At 38.6% G+C, this 25118-nt stretch overlaps 1 protein-coding gene across 1 annotated transcript; it reads right to left on the minus strand.

Moving 5' to 3' along the window:
- Positions 1-223: 223 nt before the first annotated feature.
- On the minus strand, positions 224-23890 carry DCUN1D5 (defective in cullin neddylation 1 domain containing 5). Its single transcript, XM_058185418.1, has 8 exons — positions 23411-23890; positions 18078-18169; positions 15875-15945; positions 14519-14610; positions 10272-10380; positions 10086-10190; positions 9618-9720; positions 224-2292 (listed from the first exon to the last, which is right to left on the minus strand). Exons 1-8 carry the CDS (start codon positions 23485-23487, stop codon positions 2237-2239), a joined length of 705 nt encoding a protein of 234 aa, XP_058041401.1. The 5' UTR covers positions 23488-23890; the 3' UTR covers positions 224-2236.
- Between the last annotated feature and the right edge of the window lie 1228 nt (positions 23891-25118).

Genomic DNA, 25118 nt, shown 5'->3' on the forward strand with positions numbered 1-25118 from the left:
CCCGATTTGCACCTTTCAACTTGAAAACCTGAGATTTTATAAAGCACAGCTTGGGAAACTGGATGCCAGAAGAAAATCCTCATTCCTATGCATATTTTTTTGACATTGGTTCAATGTATACCCACCAGGCTATGCCCAAATTACAGTAAGGATCTACTGATGCAATCTCTTTATGGTAGAATGGGAGAGGAAGAGTAATAAATACATGATTCACTCACAAATGTGCATCTCTAGATTGAACTTTTATTCCCCATCTACATCAGAGAATGAAAACAAGCACTATTTCACTTGGGGAAACAACAATATCAGCGCCAAATTTGGCTGCAACCCCCACCCAAGTTATTTGTCCATTTTGAAAAGATTGGTTGAACATAACTCATCCTAACCATAGCTGTTCCACAGTAAGGCTTATATCAAGTATTCAGGTTGTGAATGTTAAATACATCAGGCAATCAATATCTTCACCTGCCTTAAGGCATTTGAAAACCATCTTCGTCTCTGCAGTACTCATCTGATCATTGAATTTATTTATTTTTTGCTGTAACGTATTTAGTATCTAACCCTTAGAAATCATGAAATACTTTGTGTTGGTCAGATATGTCCTTCGGTTAGAAATGCTGCACCCTGGAAAATAAAAGAAGCCGGAAACACCATCTACTTCAATTTAACTGACTCCCACAACAACTATGTCTAAGTCTACAATATGACTTCCTAAAAAAAAAGTTTGGCATCAATTAGAAGTGGATTTCAGCACATCCACCAAAAAGCCCCCGATAGATCAGATAAGTTCATATAGGGCTATGGAAAACATTTCTGAAGTATCATTGGGATACTTATTAAGGAAAGCATCTGAGTCAGATCAGCACCTCTGAGGTATTTGATGTACTTCCTCCTGCAACTTCAAACTGCCTTTTTCTTTTGCAGACAGCCAAAAAACAGCAAACTCATTGATGTTGTATCATCCCTTGGACAGCTCATAGAAATTCTGCAGCTAACACATAATTCCACCTGCTGTCTAACATCTCCCAGCACCAGAAAGATTTTTAAGGGCTGTTAGTGACCAATAATAAAAAATAAATAAATGAAAATACTTAGAATGCACCATACAGACAAGAGATTATCTTGTTCTACCTGAATCTGATTATACTATGCACAATGCATTTTCATTATCCTGAGAGAGATACTACCATGTTTTTACCTGGTATGGTAAGCTAGGAGGACTGTATCATGTCACACAGGTGATGTCACAATTCTGCTATAGGAGGAGGTCTACATTTTCCTTGACTATTCATCCAATTACCTACTAGCGGTTCTCCTACATATAATTTGTTTCACAAAACAAAGTTAAGTCTTGTAAACATTTATATTTAGCTAATCGTATTTATCTAAGTAGTCCTTGGGTGTTAATCAGTTGTTGGTGCAACTCTTCCTAATCTTAGAATGTGTATACCTGAAAATAGGATAATAAAAACATATGTTCTCCACATTTGGAGATGGGAGGAGAATCGTAATAGTTTATTCTCAGCGTAATGCACATCAGAAAATCTAGCTTAATTTTCCTATTAAGATGTAGACCTATATATAATAATTAAACACAAATGATGTTTCAAGTTTTACAATTGTTTTGTCAAAGGCATCTTCCTAGTGCTTCTAAGGAAAACAAAAACAGGCCACTATGAATGTTCTACTAGGAAACAAAAAGTAAAAAGTGGTAGGATTTGCTGATAAATTAATAAAGGCTTTATCTCCACAAAGCTGTTCAGTTATGGCACAAGTGATAGAGGTGTTTGCAAAGCACCAGCCAAGGCTTAAGGTTAATCACCCTTCCTAAAGGCATTCATTCCACAAGAACCAATCTACCAAATTCTTATTCTACTACAATTGTAACATACATCTGGAATTCAGTCACTCATATTGGACATTTCTGATGCATTCAATATTTTTTTTTTGGTTTTGAGTATAGGACCCATAGTCATATCCTTCATGTTTTAAGACTGTTACAAATCTGAATCTTTATTGTTCTGAAATGATAGAAACTTAAGACAAAAACCTCCAATTTTCAGTCTCAGAAGTATGTGGTTCAATGCCCTTTTCATGTGTAACAAGGCTTCCTTTAAAAATAAAAGGAAAAAAAATGACTAAAGTTCATAAGGATGTGAACGCAATCCTTGGTTTTGAATCAGTGTTTGTAGATTGGGCATCGCAAGATCCAGCGTTCTCTTCACAGCTGCTCTTGCTATGATGCTTGGCGATCCTTTTGCCATTCCACAAATTCATCAAGAAGAACAGGCCCTGGGAGGGAGAAATGGCAATTACAAACTGGAATACTTCAGAGGAAAGTCAGACTTTCTGGCAGTGGCAAAGACAACATATTCCAAAGTGGATGATCAATCATTCTTTTAATTAATTTGTGGTGCTTTTATGCCACTTCATTTTGACTCTAAGACCTGGGAGCTCTGTAAACGAACAAGAAAGCAATCTACTATCGTTACAACCTTAGGAAAGACTTTTTAAAAAAATCTGATGCTGAAAATTAAAATAAAATTGACATCGTTTTGTGATTTATAAGTAGGCCTAATGAGGAAAGGTGACCTAACATACAATTTAGACTTTTCTTCCCTCATGGCTAAGACATATTCTTTGTATTTTTTAAGAGCCATACAATGTTAGCTTAAAATATGTTGACATATAACTAAGTTAGTTTTTTTTTTTTAAAAAAGCAATTGAAGCAGAAGGCAACACAGGGAAAAAATTCTTGAAACAATGTTCTACACAGTGTACTACTCCAGAGAGAAAGCATGGAAAATGGGCATTAATGACAATACTAACCAAACTTTATCGACTCTACCTCATGTTATGTACCAATATATAGTACTCTGCAACTACACTGCCAACTTATTGCCACTGGTAGCAGAGATTTTTAAAAAAATGCTAGGATTGGAAAAATGTTTGGTTTTTTATTTTAAGCAGATAAAAAAATAATACTTTCATTTATGGAAGAAATAGGAACACAATGAACCTTCTTTTTCCCAATTCTTACTGCTAAAAATTAACCATAGCCCAATTTATTCATTTCAGAATTAGGCCCTATCCATACATTTGCATTGGATCTTCCATTAGTAAATGTTCAGAATTGGTGGCAACTATATATTTTGATTATAAGCTGACATATGGCCTCCTGTAAACAGAGTTTATTAACCTTTCTGGCTTTCCCACTCCCTCTACAAGTAGTGACAAGTAATAATATTTTTTGTAGAACAACCTTGCAACAAGATTTATCAGAAAAACAAAAGGCTGAAGACAAGGTGTATGCTAAAACTGCACTAAGTCAGCTTGCAGAATAAGAGCTACAGACAGATAGGAACACTCTACAATAAAAATTTATAAAATGAATGTCCTCTTTGCTGGAAAATCCTTGAGCCACTTATTCCTCCAATAAACCCAAGGTAAGGTAGAAAATAGCAAGCATTTTGATACCATATTCTTCAGTTAAAGAATATTATTTCACCTAAAATTTGAGAAGAAATTCATTCTCGCACTCTATGCTTTTCCTTAGGAAAAAAAATAAAATTATTTGTCTGTTTCTATCTACCCACCCCAATCAAAATCTACAAAAAATATAGATTATTAAGAAGGTGGTGGGATTTTAATTAAATGATGTAAATGAAATGGAATACAAGTAGTTCTTGATTTACAATTATACCTGGGCCAAACATTATGACTAAGTTGTGGGGGTTGTTAAGCAGGTCACCATGAGACCGCATCCAAATTTTATTACAAATCAAATGGTGCGGTTATTAAGCAAACATGACAGTCATTAAGGATGTTGGGTGAACCCATTTTTACCAATAGCCGTTTTTTTACTGGAAGTAAATACTAGAAACTGACAAAAAAAAAAGGCGAAAAATCATGGTCTCAGCACGTGGCAAACAGACATAATTGGTTGCTGAGTGCCAAAATGCAATAATGTGACCATGGGCAGATGTGTGAATGGCCATTTTAACTTCAAAAACAGGTTGTAAGTAGTTCTGGGGAGGATCATGGTAACTTCAAATGATTGCTAAGCAAGTTAAGTGAAGATTACCTGTATCTAGATTGGTTTCATTCAGTTCAGGCTTGGGCACAGAATATCTGCACTGATTTCTCTGTGAATTTTTTTTGTCAGGACTTCGATAGGAGGGTGAAAGGGTCTACTTGACTTATCAAGATCATCAACCATGGTATCTTTTCAGCTTGCTCGGAGAGTTGGGGCACTGATTTGCACTGGTTCTACTTCTTAAATAGATGTATCAACTGGCAGGAGGGGTCAGTTCTGACTCCTCCTCCCTAGGAGTCAGTTGTCTCTCTCCTTTCATTAACATGTACAGGAAAATGCTAAGAGAGATTCCCCCTACTTGTCTACCAGGATAGTCAGTTGCACATTTCTATGCTGGATAGGACTAGAGATACCAGGGAAATCTTGATGGCATGTTTGGAAGTTCTGTGTGTGTGTGTGAAATGGTGTGAATTTGAACCCCAACAAGGTGGAGTTGTTATCTGACTAGAAACTGTAAAACTGCTCCAGTTTTAACTTCCCCTGAAGGAGCAAGTTCATTAGTTGAAAGTCCTTCCAGATTTAACATCTACTATTGAATTACTACAGGAAGAAGTAATAACCAAGGTGAGGAAGGGGATGGGATTTCAATAGGTTTGGAGTACAATTAGAAGTGCTGCTTTAATCTACAAAAGCCCTATCTAGTTTATATTCCAGGTATCTTCAGGACCACCTCTTCTAGGTGGAAGTAATCTAATCAGCATGCTTATTTATTTAGCATATGGCAAAAATGTTAAAAAGCACATCACAATTACATTCTCAATCAGCAAATATGAAATTATTTACTCTATTTAGTGTGCTTGCTGTTCCTGATGCATGAGTTAAAAGAACAGAAGGCCTGTTGCTCTAGGCTACCTCTAAAGTGTAGCTGGAATCTACTTTGACATATTTCCAGAAAGTTACTAAATCAGGACCTTTTAATTGTAATTTATTGCTATATAGCTTAGGTTGCTTGTCATGGTTATCATTATTTTTTTAGCCTATTAATACTATTTCTTCTTGTTTTATTGACTAGATTTTATTGTGATTTTGATTTATTTATACTGTAAACTGTCAGTTGATTCAATTCAGCAGTATAGAAATATAATAATAATATATTATTATATATTATAAAACACATGCAGCTATTAAAGACGAAGACATGTGCAATGTAATGTATATGTATATATTTAAAGATTGTGTATCATCTGAATGGAAAGCAACAAGGACTTGTAAATATCATATAAACATATTTGAAAAGGTAGATGTGATGTAGCAAAACAAATAACAGCCCAACATATCAAATCACATAATTACCTAATCATGAAACACAAGCATGCAAAGTCTCATAATTCAAGAACATTCAATTCATACACCATCCTAGTACAGTTACTCAATATTGTGTTGGAAATGCCATTTTTTTTGACTGATTCATACAGATACAAAAACAAAAATCAATTAAACTAGACTTTTAAAGTTTTATATATCCTGAAACACCACAGAAATGAGTATGTTCAATAAGGAGATTAAAATTAGATCTTAATTCAAATTAAATTTATTCTTAAAGTATCCTGCACAACTATATTCGCACTATTGTAGAAAACTGAAGTAGTTTAAGAATATCTTTCATTATAAATAGCAATAGCACTTAAGATTTCTATACCGCTTCACAGGGCTTTATAGCCCTCTCTAAGCAGTTTAGAGTCAGCATATTGCCCCCAACAATCTGGGTCATTTTACTGACCTTGGAAGGATGAGTTAAGATTAAGTCAACCTTGAGAGCTGGTCAGAATTGAACTGCTGAACTGCTTGCAGCTGAAGTAGCCTGCAGTACTGCATACTGCTACCTGGCTCTTATATAGGTATAAACAAAATATATACCCATACATCAAAAGATGCTGATCAGCATATATGAAACATTTTTGTCTAATAACATTGAGTCGGATGCTATTATTTTTATATATGATCTCAACACTGTATCCCTTTAGAGGATCTAAATAATATTAAAGTACAATATTGTATTAATCTGAAAAAAATGTTGAGTTTCAAGCTCAATCATTATGAGTATTCCAAGAATGAAATAAAACTTGGATCTCTGGGGAGGCATCACTTTGTATTGACTGTTCTGAGTACTGCAATTTAAGTTATTATTTGGAGGTTTGTGACAGGGCTGCTATATATCATATTTTGCCTAGTCTAGGCAATTTATTGGCTTATACTACACCTGTTGAGGGAAAGAAGTTTTAAATATTGAGAAGAAAAAGCAATAAACCACAAAGCCAAACAAAAGAAGGTTGATTATAGTTGCATCTTTTACCTCTTACACCTGCCTTACCACCCTTACCTTTTTAAGTTTGCTATAGTTGGTGGCTTCCTTCTGTGTTGTACTCTGTTTCATTTTGCAGCTATATAATGCAACACTTTATGTGTCAATACTAGTTTCAGTGAAACAGAAATGTCACTAATGTTGCTGAGCTGGTTATGTTTTAGTAAAATATTGGAACTGCTTGATTTCTTAAAATGTGTGTGCAAATTATACTTTGTGCATGGATTTTTCACATTGTCATAAAGTTATTAATCAAATGGTTGGTGCTGGCCACGCAGGAGGTGACACGAGGCTGGCTCCAGGGGATTATAAATGCTTCTTTGCGGGAGGGGGTCTTTCCCGCTGCCTTGAAAGAGGCGGTGGTGAGACCTCTCCTCAAGAAGCCTTCCCTGGACCTGGCTGTTTTAGGAAATTATCGTCTGGTCTCCAACCTTCGCTTTACGGCGAAGGTTGTAGAGTGTGGTGGCATGTCAGCTACCCCAGTACCTGGATGAAACTGTCTATCTGGACCAGTTCCAGTCCGGCTTTCGGCCCGGGTACAGTACGGAGACGGCTTTGGTCGCATTGGTGATCTCTGGAGGGCCAGGGATAAGGGTTACTCCTCTGCCCTGGTCTTATTAGACCTCTCAGCGGCTTTCGATACCATCGACCATGGTATCTTGCTGCGCCGGTTAGAGTGGGAGGCACCGTTTATCAGTGGTTCTCCTCCTACCTCTCTGACCGAACGCAGACGGTGTTGACAGGGGGGGCAGAGATCGACTCCGAGGCACCTCATGTGTGGGGTGCCGCAGGGATCGATTCTCTCGCCTCTCCTGTTCAAAATCTACATGAAGCCACTGGGTGAGATCATCAGTGGTTTTGGGGTGAGATACCAACTGTACGCTGATGACACGCAGCTGTACTTTTCCACCCCAGGCCACCCCAACGAAGCTATCAAAGTGCTGTCCCGGTGTCTGGAAGCCGTACGGGTCTGGATGGGGAGGAACAGGCTCAAACTTAATCCCTCCAAGACGGAGTGGCTGTGGATGCCGGCACCCCGGTACAGTCAGCTGCAGCCGCGGCTGTCTGTTGGGGGCGAGTCATTGGCCCCGATGGAAAAGGTGTGCAACTTGGGCCTGCTCCTGGATGGGCGGTTGTCTTTCGAAGACCATTTGACAGCCGTCTCCAGGAGAGCTTTTTATCAGGTTCGCCTGATCCGCCAGTTGCGGCCCTTCCTGGACCGGGATGCCCTATGCACGGTCACTCATGCTCTCGCCTGGACTATTGCAATGCTCTCTACATGGGGCTCCCCTTGAAGAGCACCCGGAGACTCCAGTTAGTCCAGAATGCGGCTGCGCGGGTTATTGAGGGAGCGGTTCGGAGCTCCCATGTAACACCTATCCTGCGCAGACTGCACTGGCTGCCTGTTGTCTTCCGGGTGCGCTTCAAGGTGTTAGTTACTACCTTTAAAGCGCTTCATGGCTTAGGACCGGGATACCTACGGGACCGTCTACTGCCAACGTCTATCTCCCAACGACCAGTGCGCTCTCACAGAGAGGGGCTCCTCAGGGTGCCATCAGCCAAGCAATGTCGGCTGGCGGCCCCCAGGGGGAGGGCCTTCTCTGTGGGGGCTCCTACCCTATGGAACGAGCTTCCCCCTGGACTCCGACAAATACCTGACCTTAGGACCTTCCGCCGCGAACTTAAAACCTACTTATTTCGTCTTGCTGGACTCGCTTAAATTTTAAATTATCAAATTGATTTTATGGGTTTTAAATTTTTTGTAAATTTTAGAGGGTAATATTTTATCTATAAGTAGCCATATAAAATAGGTTTTTTTAAGGGTTGTTCTTAGTTTTGTATTGTTGTTTTTTCCTGTATTTTATTCTTGGCTGTACACCGCCCTGAGTCCTTCGGGAGAATGGCGGTCTATAAATAAAAATATTCTATTCTATTCTAAATGCGACTCATCTAAGCATCAGTAACCATCTTATTTTCTGCAGCCTGCAACCATTCCAAGTGCCAGGAAAAATACCAGGAAAGAAAAGTCCAGTGGCTTTATAGCGGTAATGGCTAACCTTTTCTTGACCAAGTGCCCAAAGCGCGTACATGTGCATGCGAATGTGTGTGTGCCCGAACCCCCCAAATGCAACGCACATGCGGGCCCCATGCATGCAACCTGCATCCCGCGCATTCGTGTATGGCCCCTGTATGCCCCCTCCATGCACCCACACGCGGCCCCCTGCACTCACCCCATCCCCTGTGCATTCATGCACAGCCCTTCCGCCCATGCCCCGCCCCCTGTGCAAGCTGGCCAATGGGAGTGGGAGACCAGCTAGCCAGTGGGAGGTGTGTGCACATGTGCAGCAGAGCTGAACTGGGGTGACAGCTCACATGCCATCAGAGAGGCCGCTGGGTGCCACCTCTGGCACACGTGCTATAGGTTCACTATCATGGCTCTATAGAGTTGAATTTGGCAAGAATGGTAAAAAACCAAGAACGCAAACAAACCCAGTACTGCTTACAACACCGACCAAGACAATGCTTCCTTCAAAAAAGAAAAAGAAAAAAAAGAACACCCCTCCAAAATCAGATTATTAAGAAAAAACTTGTAGGTAAGATGTACTAACTGAAAGAATCATTAAAATATTCATCTGGTCTTTTTAGTCTGTAATCTGTTGGGTTTATTTAAGGACAATAATTCTCTTTTTTTCTGGGTGGTACTGGTTGTAATAAGTGTCCAGACAGGTTTTTCAGTGGAAAAGTTAAGTTATATTTTCATAGCTCATTTTTAAATTGTCAGAAATTTTAAAAATTACCCCTTTTACCAAATTTTGTGCAGTAAGCAACATTCAGCATAGAGCATCATTGCTTGTGTGGCCCTGGGTAAAAATAGAAGAGCAACAATTGGTCCTTGGTTATCATTCTTTCTCATGGGAAAAACACTAAAATTTTTGAGTTGTTTTTCCAAAGGTACACTGAACAGTCAAACTGTAGTAACTTTTGTTTCCACTAACATGCTACAGCAAAGTCTTTTGGTGTAAAATTACAAGCAGGGGTGTTTTGTTCCAAGCCTGAAGTAAAACGTATGTCATATAAACCTCTACAATTCTATCCAAACCTCCTATTCATGCTTTTTGTTTTCAGATGAATGTTACTGTTTCAAACTCTTTAGAACTCTAATGGAAACTGAAACTTGCAACTGAAACCCTAAAAAAATAATGAATATAGAATACTCACATGCCCCATCTTCATCGTAGTTGCTAAGATCCGCATGGACAGTTCTACTGAATTCTAACACATTGTACCACTGATCTTTGTTAATTACTTTGTACTTTGACTGCTGCAGAAAAATAAGAAATGCTATCATACAGTACAAGAATTATATACTTTTAAAACAAAAAAGGTTATAACGTATCAAGAAATGCTTGAAGAAAAAGTAAGCTTCCATGTGAATTTAAACTAAATCTATTTAAAATAGATTTCTATTTTAAATTGCCAACTATCATTGCCTTTATTTTTAAAGATATAGCTGGCAGAGAATAATATACTAAAAATGCAGATTTATTCTGAAATACAAAATGTGTATTGAAAATCTGAAATCATAAAAATTAAAAAGCAAAAGAATTGCAAAGCATAGTTAGCATAAATGTGTGAAGGTGAATTAAAACATAATAGTTTGATTTTTTCCCCCTAATGCATTCCTACCTCCAAGTATTGGTAAAACACTGAAAACAGTGGCCATGTCCTTCCAAGAAGAAGTGCTAACATAGATTTTGCTGTGTCAATATCAAGACTTCGCTGATCTTTATCCTATACAAATTCAAAGAAGTGCAATTTAGAAAATGTATAAATGTACAATTAAATCATTATTTTCTTAGATAATTCACTTACCCTTGCAAAGTCAAATGCATATCTGTAGATATTCTTAAAAGTTGAAATGTCATTCAGTTGGGATCGCAAAAAATCAAATTTACTTTGCAGCTTTTCTGTACCGTCACATCTTAAATTAAAAAGTAAAATAGTTATGTGTCAAATATTTGGGGAAAGGAAAGTGTGTAGGCATGATTGTATACAGGTTATTAGACTCTAGGGGTCTCAAGATCATGACTCCCCAAGTCATTTTCTACAGCTTACAATGTCTCTAATCTTATCTTTGCTTGTACGTCAAATCAGAAATTCTCTATTGTTTAGTACATATTATTTCTGAATTTTGAGCACTTCTCAAAAAGACAAAATGAAAATGAATGGAGTGAAATCTCTATTTAATTATGATCTGGATTTTATGTACTGTATTAGATGTGTGGCTAACCTGGGATAGGGCTAAAGTTTTTTAAATTTAATAAATTTATGTTTAATGGCAGTCTGTGATATTCTTCATTTTCTAAATTTTTGCCTCAACAGACCTTTTTGCTTTAATGTATGAGAAGGCTTCAGTATCAGGCCCTGCTTTCTGCGTTTTTTCAGGTTCAGGGGAATATTAATAAATCAAATACAGAAAATGGAGCATTTTCCCATGTTTGTAATCATTCTCCATTCCTGTTCATTAAAGTTTGCAATTTAATGGTAGCTTTTAGAGGAGATCTGAAGGTTACATCAAAGACATGGGGGGAGGGGGTAATGCAATTAAAAATTAAAAAAAAACATTTTTTTAAAAATAAAAAAATTAAAGTTGTTTCAAAAATTCAAATGCTTTCACTGTATAAATGGATACGCTGAGAATAACCTTGGGAAGCTGCTCTATTCAGAACACCATAACAAGTACAAGAGCTCCATGATCTCAGTATCTAGCTAGAAATGGCTAATGGATTCTACCCTGCAGCCTTCAGTACCATAAGTTAACTATAACACCAACAATAAAAGATGCTCTTGCTTCAATTCATGATGTTACCGAGTTAGGATAATGAAACGTCTGCAAGAAAACAAACAAGCTCAGAGAGCACCAAGGACCCCTCATTTCAACCCTGCTACAAACATCCGCCTTTACAGTAGTGGCCAAAATCGTCAAAACCTTTTGGGAAAAGTGTATTTTCTAAAACTAGCTATACACCACTCTTTTTTTGGAGTAGTACCATAAAATTATATATCAATGGAAAGATAATTTAATCAAGAATGTAATGCAATAACTTTTATGAAGGATTTGCTATTAGAATAGCAGTCACTGTATAAAGAAGAAAAGTGAAACGTAGGAAAAATGAGATATACAAAAATTATCACCAGAGAAAAAATGAGATATACAAAAATTATCAGCAGGTGAGTTAATAGTTGGGTAACCTTTAGCATGAATTACGGCCTTACAACGTCTTCCCATGGAGTGAACCAAGTCTTTTAGTTCTGCAGCTGTTCTAATGTGAAACCAAGATTGAATGATTGCTTCTATTATTGCTGGGTTGCTTCTGACAAACAAGTTTCTTTAATTGGTTCCATAGATTTTCAATTGGGTTAAGGTCTGGGCTATTCCCAGGCCATTCCAGCAGTGGAATACGATTGTCTTGAAACTCCAAAAAAAGTGGTGTTATTAGCCATAAAACCTAAAAATTACACTTTTCCCAAAAGGTTTCCACAATTTTGGCCACTACTGTATAGATATGAATATACTTACGGGACCGCCTGCTGTTACCGTATGCCTCCCACCGACCCGTACGCTCTCACAGAGAGGGACTCCTCAGGGTGCCGTCCGCCAAGCAATGTCGGCTGGCGGCCCCCAGGGGAAGGTCCTTCTCTGTGGGGGCTCCCACACTTTGGAACGAACTTCCTCCGGGCTTACGCCAAATACCTGACCTTCGGACCTTCCACCGCGAACTGAAGATACATCTTTTCATTCGCGCGGGGCTGGCTTAAATTTTAAATTACATAAATTTTATCGATTTTAAATTTTTTACTAATTTTAAATGGGGTTTTGGTTTTTATAAATTTTTAAAGTTCTAGGCTAATTATAATAAGTTTTTTAACTTGCATTTTAAATTGTATACTGTAGTGTCTGTATTTTATTGTTGCCTGTACACCGCCCTGAGTCCTTCGGGAGAAGGGCGGTATAAAAATCAAATAAATAAATAATAAATAAATAAATAAATAAATGATATGATTATTTATTCAAAGCTCACATCATGGTTTTAGAATTTTGAAGTTAATTTCGTTCTATCCTATTTCTGTCTCTTCTTTCCTTTTTGGTTGGAAAACACGCAGCCAAGCGGGGTGGGGGTGGGGGTTGGGAGATGTCTCAAGAACAAATTTGGCCTCAGGTTGAACCCTATCCAGATCCCCAGAGCCTTCAGACACTGAGATAGAACCGAGAGAGCTTCACTTGGATAGCCAGGGGCAGAAAGATAAAACTGAGTATACTAATAGCACTTAGACTTATAAACCACTTTACAGTGCTTTACAGCCCTCTCTAAGCGGTTTACAGAGTCAGCATAATATTGCCCCCAACGTTTTGGGTCCTCATTTTACCCACCTTGGAAGGATGGAAGGCTGAGTCAACCTTGAGCCTGGTGAGATTTGAACTGCCAAATTGCAGTCAGCAGGCAGTCAGCAGAAGTAGCCTGCAGTACTGCACTCTAATCACTGCGCCACAGCAGCTCATACTAATAATATTGCACTCCATGCTGATGGATGACCTTCCCCAGCAACTCCATATAGATGTTCAAAAGGAAAGGGAAGAGGTACGTACAAAGTAGGGTCTCAGAACAGGAATATTCTCCCACTATAATATTGAAACTGGGTTTAAATGAAGGAGAATCACTATAAAACAGTGTCTGTCCCTCCCACTAAACTGGTCCAGAAGGATACCATGGTCATTGTATTGCCCAGAGAGATCAAGGAAGGCTACAATTGATGCATTACCGCATCCTAAAGCTGACAAAGGTTATCAACCACATGACTCATTGGGTCATCACTTCAGAGCTATTTCTTTACCTAAACAGAGAAACAGAATGATCAAGGACAAAAAAGTAGTGGAAGCGTGAGCGATGTCTGAGTGCTTGCCAGCTTTCTGTGGTTGATGGCCCTCTCTCAGGGAATGGTGCAAGAGGGCGTACCTGTCTCCATGGCTTCCAGAGTTGTGGACTGGGACCAGTCTACTGAATTTCTGGGTAGCAGCGTGGCACATTGACGCGACCACCAATTTGCCAAATTTCAAACCCACAGGAGTCATAGGTCCAAGATTTTGGATGACTTCCGTAAATTAGCCCATTTGAAGTATCTTGGTTCAAATATAATATAATATAATATAACAACAGAGTTGGAAGGGACCTTGGAGGCCTTCTAGTCCAACCCCCTGCCCAGGCAGGAAACCCTACGCCATCTCAGTCAGATGGTTATCCAACATTTTCTTAAAAATTTCCAGTGCTGGAGCATTCACAACTTCTGCAGGCAAGTCGTTCCACTTATTAATTGTTCTAACTGTCAGGAAATTTCTCCTTAGTTGTAAGTTGCTTCTCTCCTTGATTAGTTTCCCCCCATTGCTTCTTGTCCTGTCCTCAGGTGCTTTGGAGAATAGCTTGACTCCCTCTTCTTTGTGGCAACCCCTGAGATATTGGAACACAGCTATCATGTCTCCCCTAGTCCTTCTTTTTATTAAACTAGACATACCCAGTTCCTGCAACCGTTCTTCATATGTTTTAGCCTCCAAAAATATTATTGCCCTCTGATGTACTTTTTTACTCAGGTTACAGACAGGAGATTTTTAGTAGTGTACAGTGACAGAAAAGCTAAACATTCACACAAACACATTTGAACTGTTCTAAGAATTCAGCAGAAGTAAACTGATTTTGACCACAGGGAAACACCTGATTGGGCTATGCAGATTCAAGCATAAAATGTTTTTTGGAGTACACAAAGAGGTTCACATAGTCTTTGCCTATATGTCTTTAAATAAACTGTGTTCTCTGGGGATAGTATCATTACCTGCACATGAGCACCTCTATAGACGCTCTGAAGCATCTTTCTGTGCTCAAATCTGAAGCACTGCACAGCTCAAGAACATGAGCCATCACAAACTACTGTAGTATCTTCAGATTAAATTGAAAGATGTAACATACAAACGAAGTTAATCATATTTCCAGCATTTTGTTAAATGAAAATGTGTATATGTATCCAAATGTTTTGACATATCAAAGAGAACTTAAAATAGAAATTCTTACTGTAATGAGGTCATCCCCTTTAGCCACTCTTCTTTTGTAAAAAATCCCATGCTTTCAGCCTCTAGTTTCCAGGCTAAAACTAACATAATAATCTGTAAAAGAATAACGGAATAAAAGTGGGCTCGGGGTGGGATCAAATTTACAAGAAATATTTTTTAAACAGTGGTTGGCTGCAAAAATTGTTCATCAGTCCAAATCTCTCCTCTTTTCAAATGTGTCAAGACTACAACACTCAGGACCCTTGCTGACAACTAAATTTCCATTTCTATTTAAGGGTTTATTTATTTAATCCAGTTTGTACATTGCCTGGCTCCCAATGACTGTGGATGGTTTACAAAAAATACGTAAAAGTATAAAACAATAAAAATACAACAAAAGTAGAAGTTGGAAAAACCAGGCAGCCACAAACAACCCCCACCCCCGCCCCACTTCTTGAAGGGGACTACACCCATCTTAAGCAAAAGGCTGGGCAAGAGACAACTCTTCAAGGCCTCCAAAATGCAAGAAGAGGATAGCCTCATCTGAAGCCTCTATTGCACCAAAACCTTTCCTCCTCTGCCTTCCACAGCATTAAAATGTTCTCCCTAATTGCTTGTTGCAGGAAAACTACCACTGCAGGAAGTACCTGATCCTACCTTTTCAAAACCTTTTTGAAGTATCTCATTTTTTAATAACGTCATACCCCCAGAAATGCACCAGAGATGCCTCAGGCACTGTTTTTTTGGAGCCATCGAAAGAATTCATCAAAGCAAATAAAACACTACAAATACTTTTGATTGATACCAATCGATAGTAGGTTTGGGGTGGCCAACATTTTTTTTTTGTTCCCCGATGGTGTGCTACATTTGATTTTTGTCTGGTGCTTGGAGAGCTATTAAAGATCTTTTCTTATAACCTTAGGAAAGCCTCCACTTAACCATGCAGCATTAATATGATCAAAAATGTACTTTGGAGTAGGCGGTGATATTTACATAGCTGCAACTCTTTAAAATACCTGCGTCTTTTTCTAGGATCATGCAGCTGCTCACTGTAGCAGAATCTCAAGAAAAGGTATACTTTGCATATTTTTGACTTTGGAACAAAGTCAAAGTCAAAGAAAATATAAAAACATAGGAAATATAAAAACATATAGGAAGCAGTGCAAGGAATTTCAGCACTTTAAGATCTGCCCATGCCCAAATGTATTAAGAAATTATAAGATTCCAGTTGTAAAACTGAAATATTAAAAAAAAACCAATTTTTTAAAGTTCATAATTTACTCATTTGTGACAATAAAATTAAGAAAGAGCAGAAAAACACTGCAACCAAAGAATGGACAATACTTAAAAAACTGATATTAGCCAATTTGTGGCTTACGTTTTCAGGTTCAACACCAATATCTTCACAGAATTTTTCCATTCCTTCCGGTCCTACAATTTCATCATCACCTTCAAAGGAAAAAAAAAACACATATCATACTATATAAATTTGTATCACTCAATGGCCTATCATAGCCAAAGCTGGAGTAGGATGGGAAAAAACAGAGAGAATTAGCAGACTGTACTCATGAGTCATTTCAGTGTTGCATACAGTTTCCTAATTACATCATATTCCAGATGTTTCACCAAGATCAGTTTCTGCCATCCAATGTACTGTTCCAGTTTTGAATGATTAATTTGCATTACAAAAGAACACATAAGATATGTTCATATGTATAGATGTGAATTTGAAGCAGAATCTAAATTTGCCCATCTCTATGTAATAGGAGACGTACGATGTTCATACAATTATAAAGAAAAACTGATAATCATTTAAGGATTTCAGCATCAGATTAGCATTTTTCTATGAATATAGAAAGATGGGGAAAAATCTAAAGGGTTTTTGCAGTTTATGTAACATGTACTCATTCATTAGACAGCATATTAAAAAGCAGAGACATCACCCTGCCAACAAAAGTGCGTATAGTCAAGGCTATGGTTTTCCCAGTTGCAATGTATGGTTGTGAAAGTTGGACCATAAGGAAGGCTGAGCATCAAAGAATTGAGGCCTTTGAACTATGGTGCTGGAGAAGACTCTTGCAAGTCCCTTGGACTGCAAGGCGATCCAATCGGTCAGTCCTAGAGGAGATCAACCCTGACTGCTCTTTAGAAGGCCAGATCCTGAAGATGAAACTCAAATACTTTGGCCACCTAATGAGAAGGACTGACTCACTGGAGAAGGACCTAATGCTAGGACAGACTGAGGGCAAAAGAAGAAGGGGGTGGCAGACAATGAGGTGGCTGGATGGAGTCCCTGAAGCAGTAGGTGTGAGCTTAGTGTCTGGGGGATGGTAGAGGACAGGAAGGCCTGGAGGAAAGTTGTCCATGGGGTCGATGGGTGAGACACGACTTCAAAACTAACAACAACTCATTCATTTGCAAACAAAATATTTTTTTAAAAAAAATATGCAGTTCATAGTGCATATATCTTGCTCTTCTCTAACAAATCCAGATTTCTGCAACATTACATTTTCTGACATAAAGAATGTTTTCCTGGTGTGAATTTTTATTCCTGTTGTCCTGAATAAATAAATAAATAATAATCTCATAACATTGGACATTTTGACCAGTCACTGTTTCTCAACCCAGCCTGCTTTTCTGAGAAGATGAAATGCTTTGTATCTATATTTCTATGAAGAAAAACACAAAAAAGGAAGAAAAGTGTTTTGGCTTCATAAAAATAAATTAAAGTATTCCTCTCTTTTAGCTGGTAGGCATACTTGGACTGATCAGGATGCTCTATGTACTAAACTACAGTTTGCTTAAATGAGGTTTGTTGAATAAGCAAGTATTAGTGTGGATAATATATTTTGTTAAGCTATAAATCTTAGTTTGTAAGCTTCCATGGATAGATGTATACCATTCACCTACCTAGAACCAAACAAATCAGAATAGATATTCAAACAGATTAAAAAATTACAACATAGCTCAATATGTTAGGAACAGAATTTCACACCTGAGAAACTCCTGTGTATACACATCCCTCTAACCCAACAACACTTTCTTTTAAAATACAGGTACTCCTCGACTTACAGCAGTTCATTTAGTGACCGTTCAAAGTTACAAAAACACTGAAAAAAGTGACTTATGACTATGTTCAACACAACTGTTGGAGTATCCCCATAGTCATGTGATCTGAATTCAGATGCTCGGCAACCGATTCACACTTACGATGGCTGCAGTGTCCTGGAGTCATGTGATCACCTTTTGTGACCTTCTTACAAGCAAAGTCAATAGGAAAGTCAGATTCACTTAACAACTATGTTACTAACTTGACAACTGCAGTGATTCACTTAACAACTGAGGCACGAAAGATCATAAAATGAGACAAAATACACTTAACAAATGTTTCACTCGGCAACAAAAATTTGGGCTCAATTGTGGTTGTAAGTCGAGGACTACTTATAGTGTGGTTAGTTTCACATTAAAAAGGATATATGCAGAGCACAAACAAATGGTTAGTTTCACATTAAAGAGGATATATGCAGAGCACAGTCCTAGTATTACTAAGTAATTGCATTAACCATGCATTAGTTTCATACCTGCATATTCATAAAACCAAGCCAGGCACTTCTTGCTTGAAAAATGCTCCTCACCACTTATCACTTTATTGGAAGCTGGTGACCTGCAATAACTTAAATACATATTTAAAAAGATGTTGGTAAACTTGCTATTGCTTCAAAAAATCCCCAATTATGGCTTATTAATAGATAACATCTAGAAAATACTTAAATTTGCAGCTTTATTTTTACTACTTTTTACATATTTTCTAGAGAGCAAACTATTCTTTCTTTCGAATTACAACTGTGTTGTCTTTTTTTCCTTTTCTAGATATTCTCACAACTCATTCTAAAGTTTAAAGAATTAACAAGCTACACAACAGACCAAGATTTAGTCGTTTTATTCTGTCAATAAGTTTTTTTAATCACTAATTTTTAGTGATTTTAATTAAAACATTTTGGCATTATAATATCCATTTATAATTCAGAAATAAAGGCCCCTCACAAAACTTTTTAACAAAGTTTCAATAACTTTTGCAATGGAACAAGTGGATTCCACTTAAATTAGATAATCCTAAAGGTAACAGTGGCCCAAACCAAGCCATGTAAGTTTATTCAGATATCTACCAGCAACACAACTCCTGAAATACAATCATTATTCTGCTAATCTGTAGGTAAATGGCTGCATTCTATGACACAGCTGCAACTCTGAGTGATTCCTGTGCAGAGTAAATTGCAGTAGTTTAACTGAGAGATGATAAAGATATAAATCAGCCTTGGCACCTCTGGACCACACAAGGATGAAACTGGAATAGCAAACAAAGATTCTGAAAGGATTTTGGGTCACAACTGCTACCTCCTGCTCCACAAGGAACCATGGGTCCAAGAAAACCTCAGATTACATACCTACTTCAGGAAAAATCAATTGTTATTAGAATACATGAAAAAGTTCATGGATTCAGAGTTTCTATACCAACAAAAGCCCTGTCTTGCTGCAGTTAACTCCAAATCTACTACCTCATTCAGTCCCTTATAGCCTCTAGGATAAAGATCTAAAGCTAGATATCATCAGCACGTTATGAAATGTAACTGCAAAATGATGAGTAATCTCTCCAGTGGGTTGTTTTAGATATTAAATAAAATGGGCAATGGGGCTGAGCAGCTCCCATTGGAAGCTCAAGGGCTTGTATACTCTATCAAAACTGATTGGAAACACATTCAGGAATGAGCAAAACCACTATAGGACTAAGGTTTGATCCCCAAACTATACCGGTGGTCCAAAATTATACCAAAGATGATGGTATTGAATGCTAAGAAATTTAACAAGTCATCTATAAGAGTAGCTGATGCAGTTTCCCTCCGATCCCCAGGAACCTGTATACTGAAGTCCAACCACCTCATCCACCTTATTAAAAAGGGTATCTGCCAATAATTATTTAGGGCAACCAAGTGAATGATGGCTTGAGAAGTTGTTATACCATCACCTTCTTCAAGGCTGGTATAATCTCCTTCCTCAAGGAGACACTCACCTTCTGCATCAATATTTTAATTCCTTTTCTGGACACATATATCAGGCAGGAAGAGCACTGGTCTAATTTGCAGGCACATGAGCTCATCCCACAGAGGAACCAGTATGCTTCCTCAGGAGTTAGAGGCTTGAAGGAATCCCAGATGACCTTGCAAGATGTTAGGCCTGACATTTCATGAGACCATGCCCATAATGTTTTGACAATTATTCCATTTCTAAATATATTAGTATAAAAGTAAATTCTATCAAATTCAAGAGGTCTTAAAATTTCAACTTGACAACCTATTGTGATAGATGAGTCATATTTTAAAGGCCATGTAATAATATGTGCCTGTCTGCAGAAAGTAATGTTTACTATAACCGAAAGCCTGTTCTAGATGACATTCAACATTCATACCCAGAACTAAAAATATACGCCAAAATTGTACTGTACTGAACTGTCACAGTTGGGAAACAACTAAACATTTGATCTATTATGTTTTGAGTCTCAGAAGCCTTCAGACAAATTGGAATTGATTCAAAGAAAGGTTAAAAGACAATTGCTAAGAAACTATGTGCTAAATCCAATGAAAAATTGAAAAAAATGGGCACTTCCATCTCTCAGAAAAATAATGGGGTGATGCAATTTGTTCTTTAGTGTCACAGAATGCTATACCACAATAAGGATCTTAAGTAATAGGAAGCAGATTCCAATTAAGGAAACCATCCTGCAGTAAAAGAAGTAGAGTGAATTGACTAGTGAAGTTTCATTAGATGTCTTCAACCTGAGGGTGGACTGGAGAAATCTGTCTTTTAATTTGTATTCCTAAACAAAGTAGAGACTAAATGCAATCTTATACATGACACTTAGCAGCTGTAAAGGCAAGCAATTAGAAAGATAATTGAATGCATTTAAGTCATTTTACCTGCCCTTGAGTGATTCAGCATTTACTATGCTTGTAATACAAAACTGAGGGCAAGTGTTATTACCATTAAAAAGTCCGGCAATTGTAGCTCACATATATATTCATTTATATTGTAGTCTCCACAGTATATTAAGTTACTTACAAAATGGCTGCTATAATAAATGATAAAACACATCATTTATTATATAGAAACCTGGGAAATGTTGCTTCTTATTCTCTTCTCTTTCTACATATTCTTTACTATCTAATCTTTTGATGAACATTTAAAAAAAAAAAAAAAAAACCACATTTTTTATTTCTTAAAGAACATCTAGCTCCCTGAAATAACTTGTGCTATTTTTCTTTTTATAATGCTTTCTATAATGAATTTTTAGCAAGTTGCAGAGAACTATTTTCTACTTCAAAGCATTCCACTAATAGTAGTTTCATTTCATCCCTTTTTCAAGAATCTAAGTAACAGTACACTAAAATGAAGTGCGTCATGGCTGCATCTGCAATCTCAGGTGTTAGTATTTCAAGGCATCCTTTTCCATTAGATTTTGATCTGAAAAATCTGTCACACTATTATATATGATGTTCATTAAATAGCTAATATCTTTAGTCCAATATATACACTTTTGCTATTGATTGTAGCAAGTTTTAACTCTGCAATTCTAGAGCTATGGTCCACATAATAGTTTAGTTGGTATTCAAGGAACAGGTAGAACATGTTTGAGATTCTAACAGCACAATTCTATCCATGTATATTTAGAAGCCTGTCACGCTGAATTTAACAGTATTTGCACTCCTAAATAAGTAGCAGCTTTAGGAGAGCAAAGGGAGAGACCAGTGTAGTTACCTTGCTTTTTTATAGTAGACTGAAAAAGCTGTGGTTAGACTTTGGGGCCAATATTTGTGGTTCTGAACAGAATTCAACTTTTACATTAATTATCAATCAACTGGCAAATGAAACACTGATTCATTACCAGACAATATATAAGCAGAGAAACTATCAAAGTTGTTTCACTGTATTCCTTTCTAGTGTAAACTAAGATGTTATATCAAAATCTACACTTTAGCTATCTTTTTTATGTACTTTATCACTAACAGTGTTAAAAAGATGAAATATGTAAGAATTTTTATACGTTTGAGGGAGTGTAATTCTTTGAGCACTTTCATTACATCTTGACTTGTACTTAAAAACAATGGGCACAGAATAATAGGGGTAAATGGATGTTAACTTTTTCTATTCAATCATGTCAGATTCTCAGAGACTGGCTGGACAATTCCCTGAAGTTTCCTTGGCAAGGTTTTTCCAAAAGTGGTTTGCCATCTTCCTAGAGCTGAAAGAAAGATCACCCAGCTGGATTTATGTCCAAGGGAGAACTAGAACTCTAGGTTTCCCAGTTTCTACCTTGATGCCTTAACCACTACACCAAGCTGCTTCTCTGCAACAGAGTAACAACATAAAAAAGCACATAAGATTAATCAACTTGCCCCAAGATGGATGACCCTAAGCAACTGACTAAGATTTTTTTTTAAACCCTATTGAAATATAATTGCTTTAACGACTTTACATAGGGGAGGGTACTTCATGAACCTGGGGACTGGGCAAAGAATTCCAAAGTGCTGGGAAGCACATCACAGTGCCTAATATTAAATCATGGAAGGTCTGTTCTTATCAAGACAGAAAATTTCAAGTTAAGAGATAGTGAAATATGTCTGGCCTTCATTCAATTTATATACCAATTTGATTCTCCAACCAGCTAGCAAAAATTAGAATATGCACATATACACATTCACTTTTCAGAGTGGGTGGCATATAAATTTATTATACTGTCTGTAATGTTCTTACACATACATACAAACACATATAGGGTGTGTGTACACATACATATCTGTAAGTATAAGTGTGTGTGTATATGTGTGTATACATATATACACACACATATAGATATGTTTATGCATAAATGAAATCAGCTGAAGCTGAAATTACAGTATTTCCTAACCAGCCTCCTTACAAACATGTAGAGCTGCAACTCCCATCATCATAAGGCAACATGTTCTACTTCATTCTGTCCATAGGCACCTGGAGAAGGATAAGCAGGGGAGGAGCAAATAACACGTGCAACATGATGTCAGCAAGCAAATTACAGAATTTATATACTTGACAAAGCACACCATGTGCTTTGTTGTAGATGCCACTATAGGGCCTGGTTGGGGGAGACGACTTTAATATTCCTCATTACAAACCATTCAAGGATTTTAAAATCACTAGTGCAGACCAAGCAGACTAGAGCTGAGGAAGGCCTCTAGAAACATCAGTCATTTGTGCAGAGCAGCTTTCCCCTACCTGGTGCTCCCGAGGATGTTCACAATTTCAGCTCTCATACAACCCAGCAGCAAGGCACTGAATTCTTGCTAATGGGTAAATCACACCTGGAAGGCAGCACTGAGGAGAAAGTTGCTACAGAAAGAATCATCAGCCAACCTACCAAGTACCTTCAGGCAAGAGCAGTAAGAAAGAAAGAAAAAAGTCCACCCTAATAAATGTTTAATTTTGGCCAAGGAAGAATGAAAAACACACTTCCAAATAAGACTAGGAGAGAAAAAATAAAGACTATGGATGGATGAGAGGCAGTAATTAGCTTAAAGGCAGATTCAATGGTGTGTGTGTGCATGTGTTGGGGGGGGGGGCTCATGGCCGTACCTGTCATCTCTATCCTTCCTTACCTGTGTCAGAAAAAGGTGACCAGCAATTGCGGGGTGGGGAGGGAAAGAGCCCCCCCTCCTCAAATTGGAGAGGCCTCTTCCGAGATAAAAAAAAAAGGTGGCTGCCGCCTCCCTCAGGGGGTCTCTCAAGCCGCTTCCCCCATAAAAGAAGACCCTAACCCCCCCACCCCACCCCGTTGACCCGCTTGGGCGGCCCCAGAGGCTGGTAGGCCTGTCCCGCCGGCAGATACCTGCTGATTTTACATTTCTTGAGGCCCGACTCGTCGCCCGCCTGCCCCGAAGATTTGCGCTTCTTTTTCACGGGCATCTCCTCGGTTCACCGTAGAGCGGAGCGAGCAGAAGACGAGGGGAGCCAGGCCTTCCAGCGTGCCCCCCCCCCTCTTCCCGGGTGATGAGAGCGACCGCCGCCTCTTCCGTCCTCGGCTGTTGCGAAGAAGCGGCGGCTCTGGCTGCTGCTACCGCCGCGCCCGCTTCGTTCTCCGGCTCCTTTCCTTTCCTCGGCTCGGGTGCTACCGCGGGGGTGCCGCCAAGGCAAGCGCGGTGTGTGTGTGTATGTGTGTGTGTTGGGGGGGGGCACGGACCGTTCGGCGCTGAGGTAGAAGCAGCCGCGGCGGCGGGGAAAGCCGGCAAGGCGCACAGGAGTCGCGAGCGCGTTGCGCCGCCCTGACACGAAGAGGCGGGAGCAGGAAGTGACAGCGACGCGCCGCCGCCGCCGCCCCCCTCGACTGGCACTCACTCGCCCCGCCTCCTTCCAGGGCGGAGCTAAGAGACGGGGACGGCGCCGACGCGTTTATTAGCCCCGCCTTTCGGGAGCGTTTGCTCGCGCGTCACTAGAAAGAGGTTGTGACGTCATCGAGAGGGAGCCGGAGGAGGGCGTCAATTTCTCCCTAGGGCGGCTTGCGAGCCTATTAATCAGGGCTTTCCCCAGACGTGCATGATCAGGCATCATCTGCCTAATTCAGCACATGCCTTTTCAGAAGTCACATTAGTCCTCGACTTAACAACAGTTCCATTAATGACTCTTCAAAGTTACAGGGGCATTGAAAAAAAAAAGGACTTTAGGACCATTTTTCACTCTTCCAACCAGTGCAGCATCCCCATGGTCACGTGACTTGCAATTCGGATGCTTGACAACTGACTCACATTTATGAGGGCTGCAAGTGTCCCCGACTCTTCTGAGAAGCAAAGTCAATGGGGAAACCAGATTACTTAACTACCGTGTTACTAATTGGCTGTGATTCACTTAACAAATGTGGCAAGGAAGTCATAAATTGGGGCAAAACTCAGTAACATATGTTTTGGGCTCATTTGTGGTCTTACGTTGAGGACTACTTGTATTCCCAGCTACTGGTTGGGCTTTCATCTCCTGCCCAGCCATGGTGAGCTTGTGTGGTTTATTTCTAATTAAACCATAGTTTGCTGAGCTTGCAAAAATTCTTAAGTTATAGTTTCAATAGTTGGGGTCAAACTTTCCAATAGTTGGGGTCATGATGGTGATGAAGCTGAATCTCATTGGTAGTATTGTTGCTTTTAATATGGCATACAGCCATACAAACATGTCTTTTGATTGGTATGCCATCCAGAGTTACGTGCCCAGAATTTTAGTAAATGCTTAATTTATTGTAAGCAAGTCATTTTCACTCACCCCTAGAAAGAGGGCAAGGGTAAAATCATTTCTGAAAGTATTGCCTAGAAAACTGCAGGGACTTTATTTAGTTGCCAGGAGTCAAAATGACTTGGAGGTAAAATAAATAAATGTTATATTTTACAATAAGTGTAAAGGAATTTAAAGTGGTCATTGGGAAAGATATGGAAGAACTGTTGATATTCTTGCAGAAAAGATTATACACAGTTGAGATTGAAGCAACCTTGAGAAAACAAAATTTTGTTTAGCACAGTATTAAAAGTGCAGATAAAAATGTGGCAGCTTTTCAGTAT

This window comes from Ahaetulla prasina, chromosome 5, assembly GCF_028640845.1.
Source record: "Ahaetulla prasina isolate Xishuangbanna chromosome 5, ASM2864084v1, whole genome shotgun sequence".
In the NCBI taxonomy this organism is placed as follows: domain Eukaryota; kingdom Metazoa; phylum Chordata; class Lepidosauria; order Squamata; family Colubridae; genus Ahaetulla; species Ahaetulla prasina.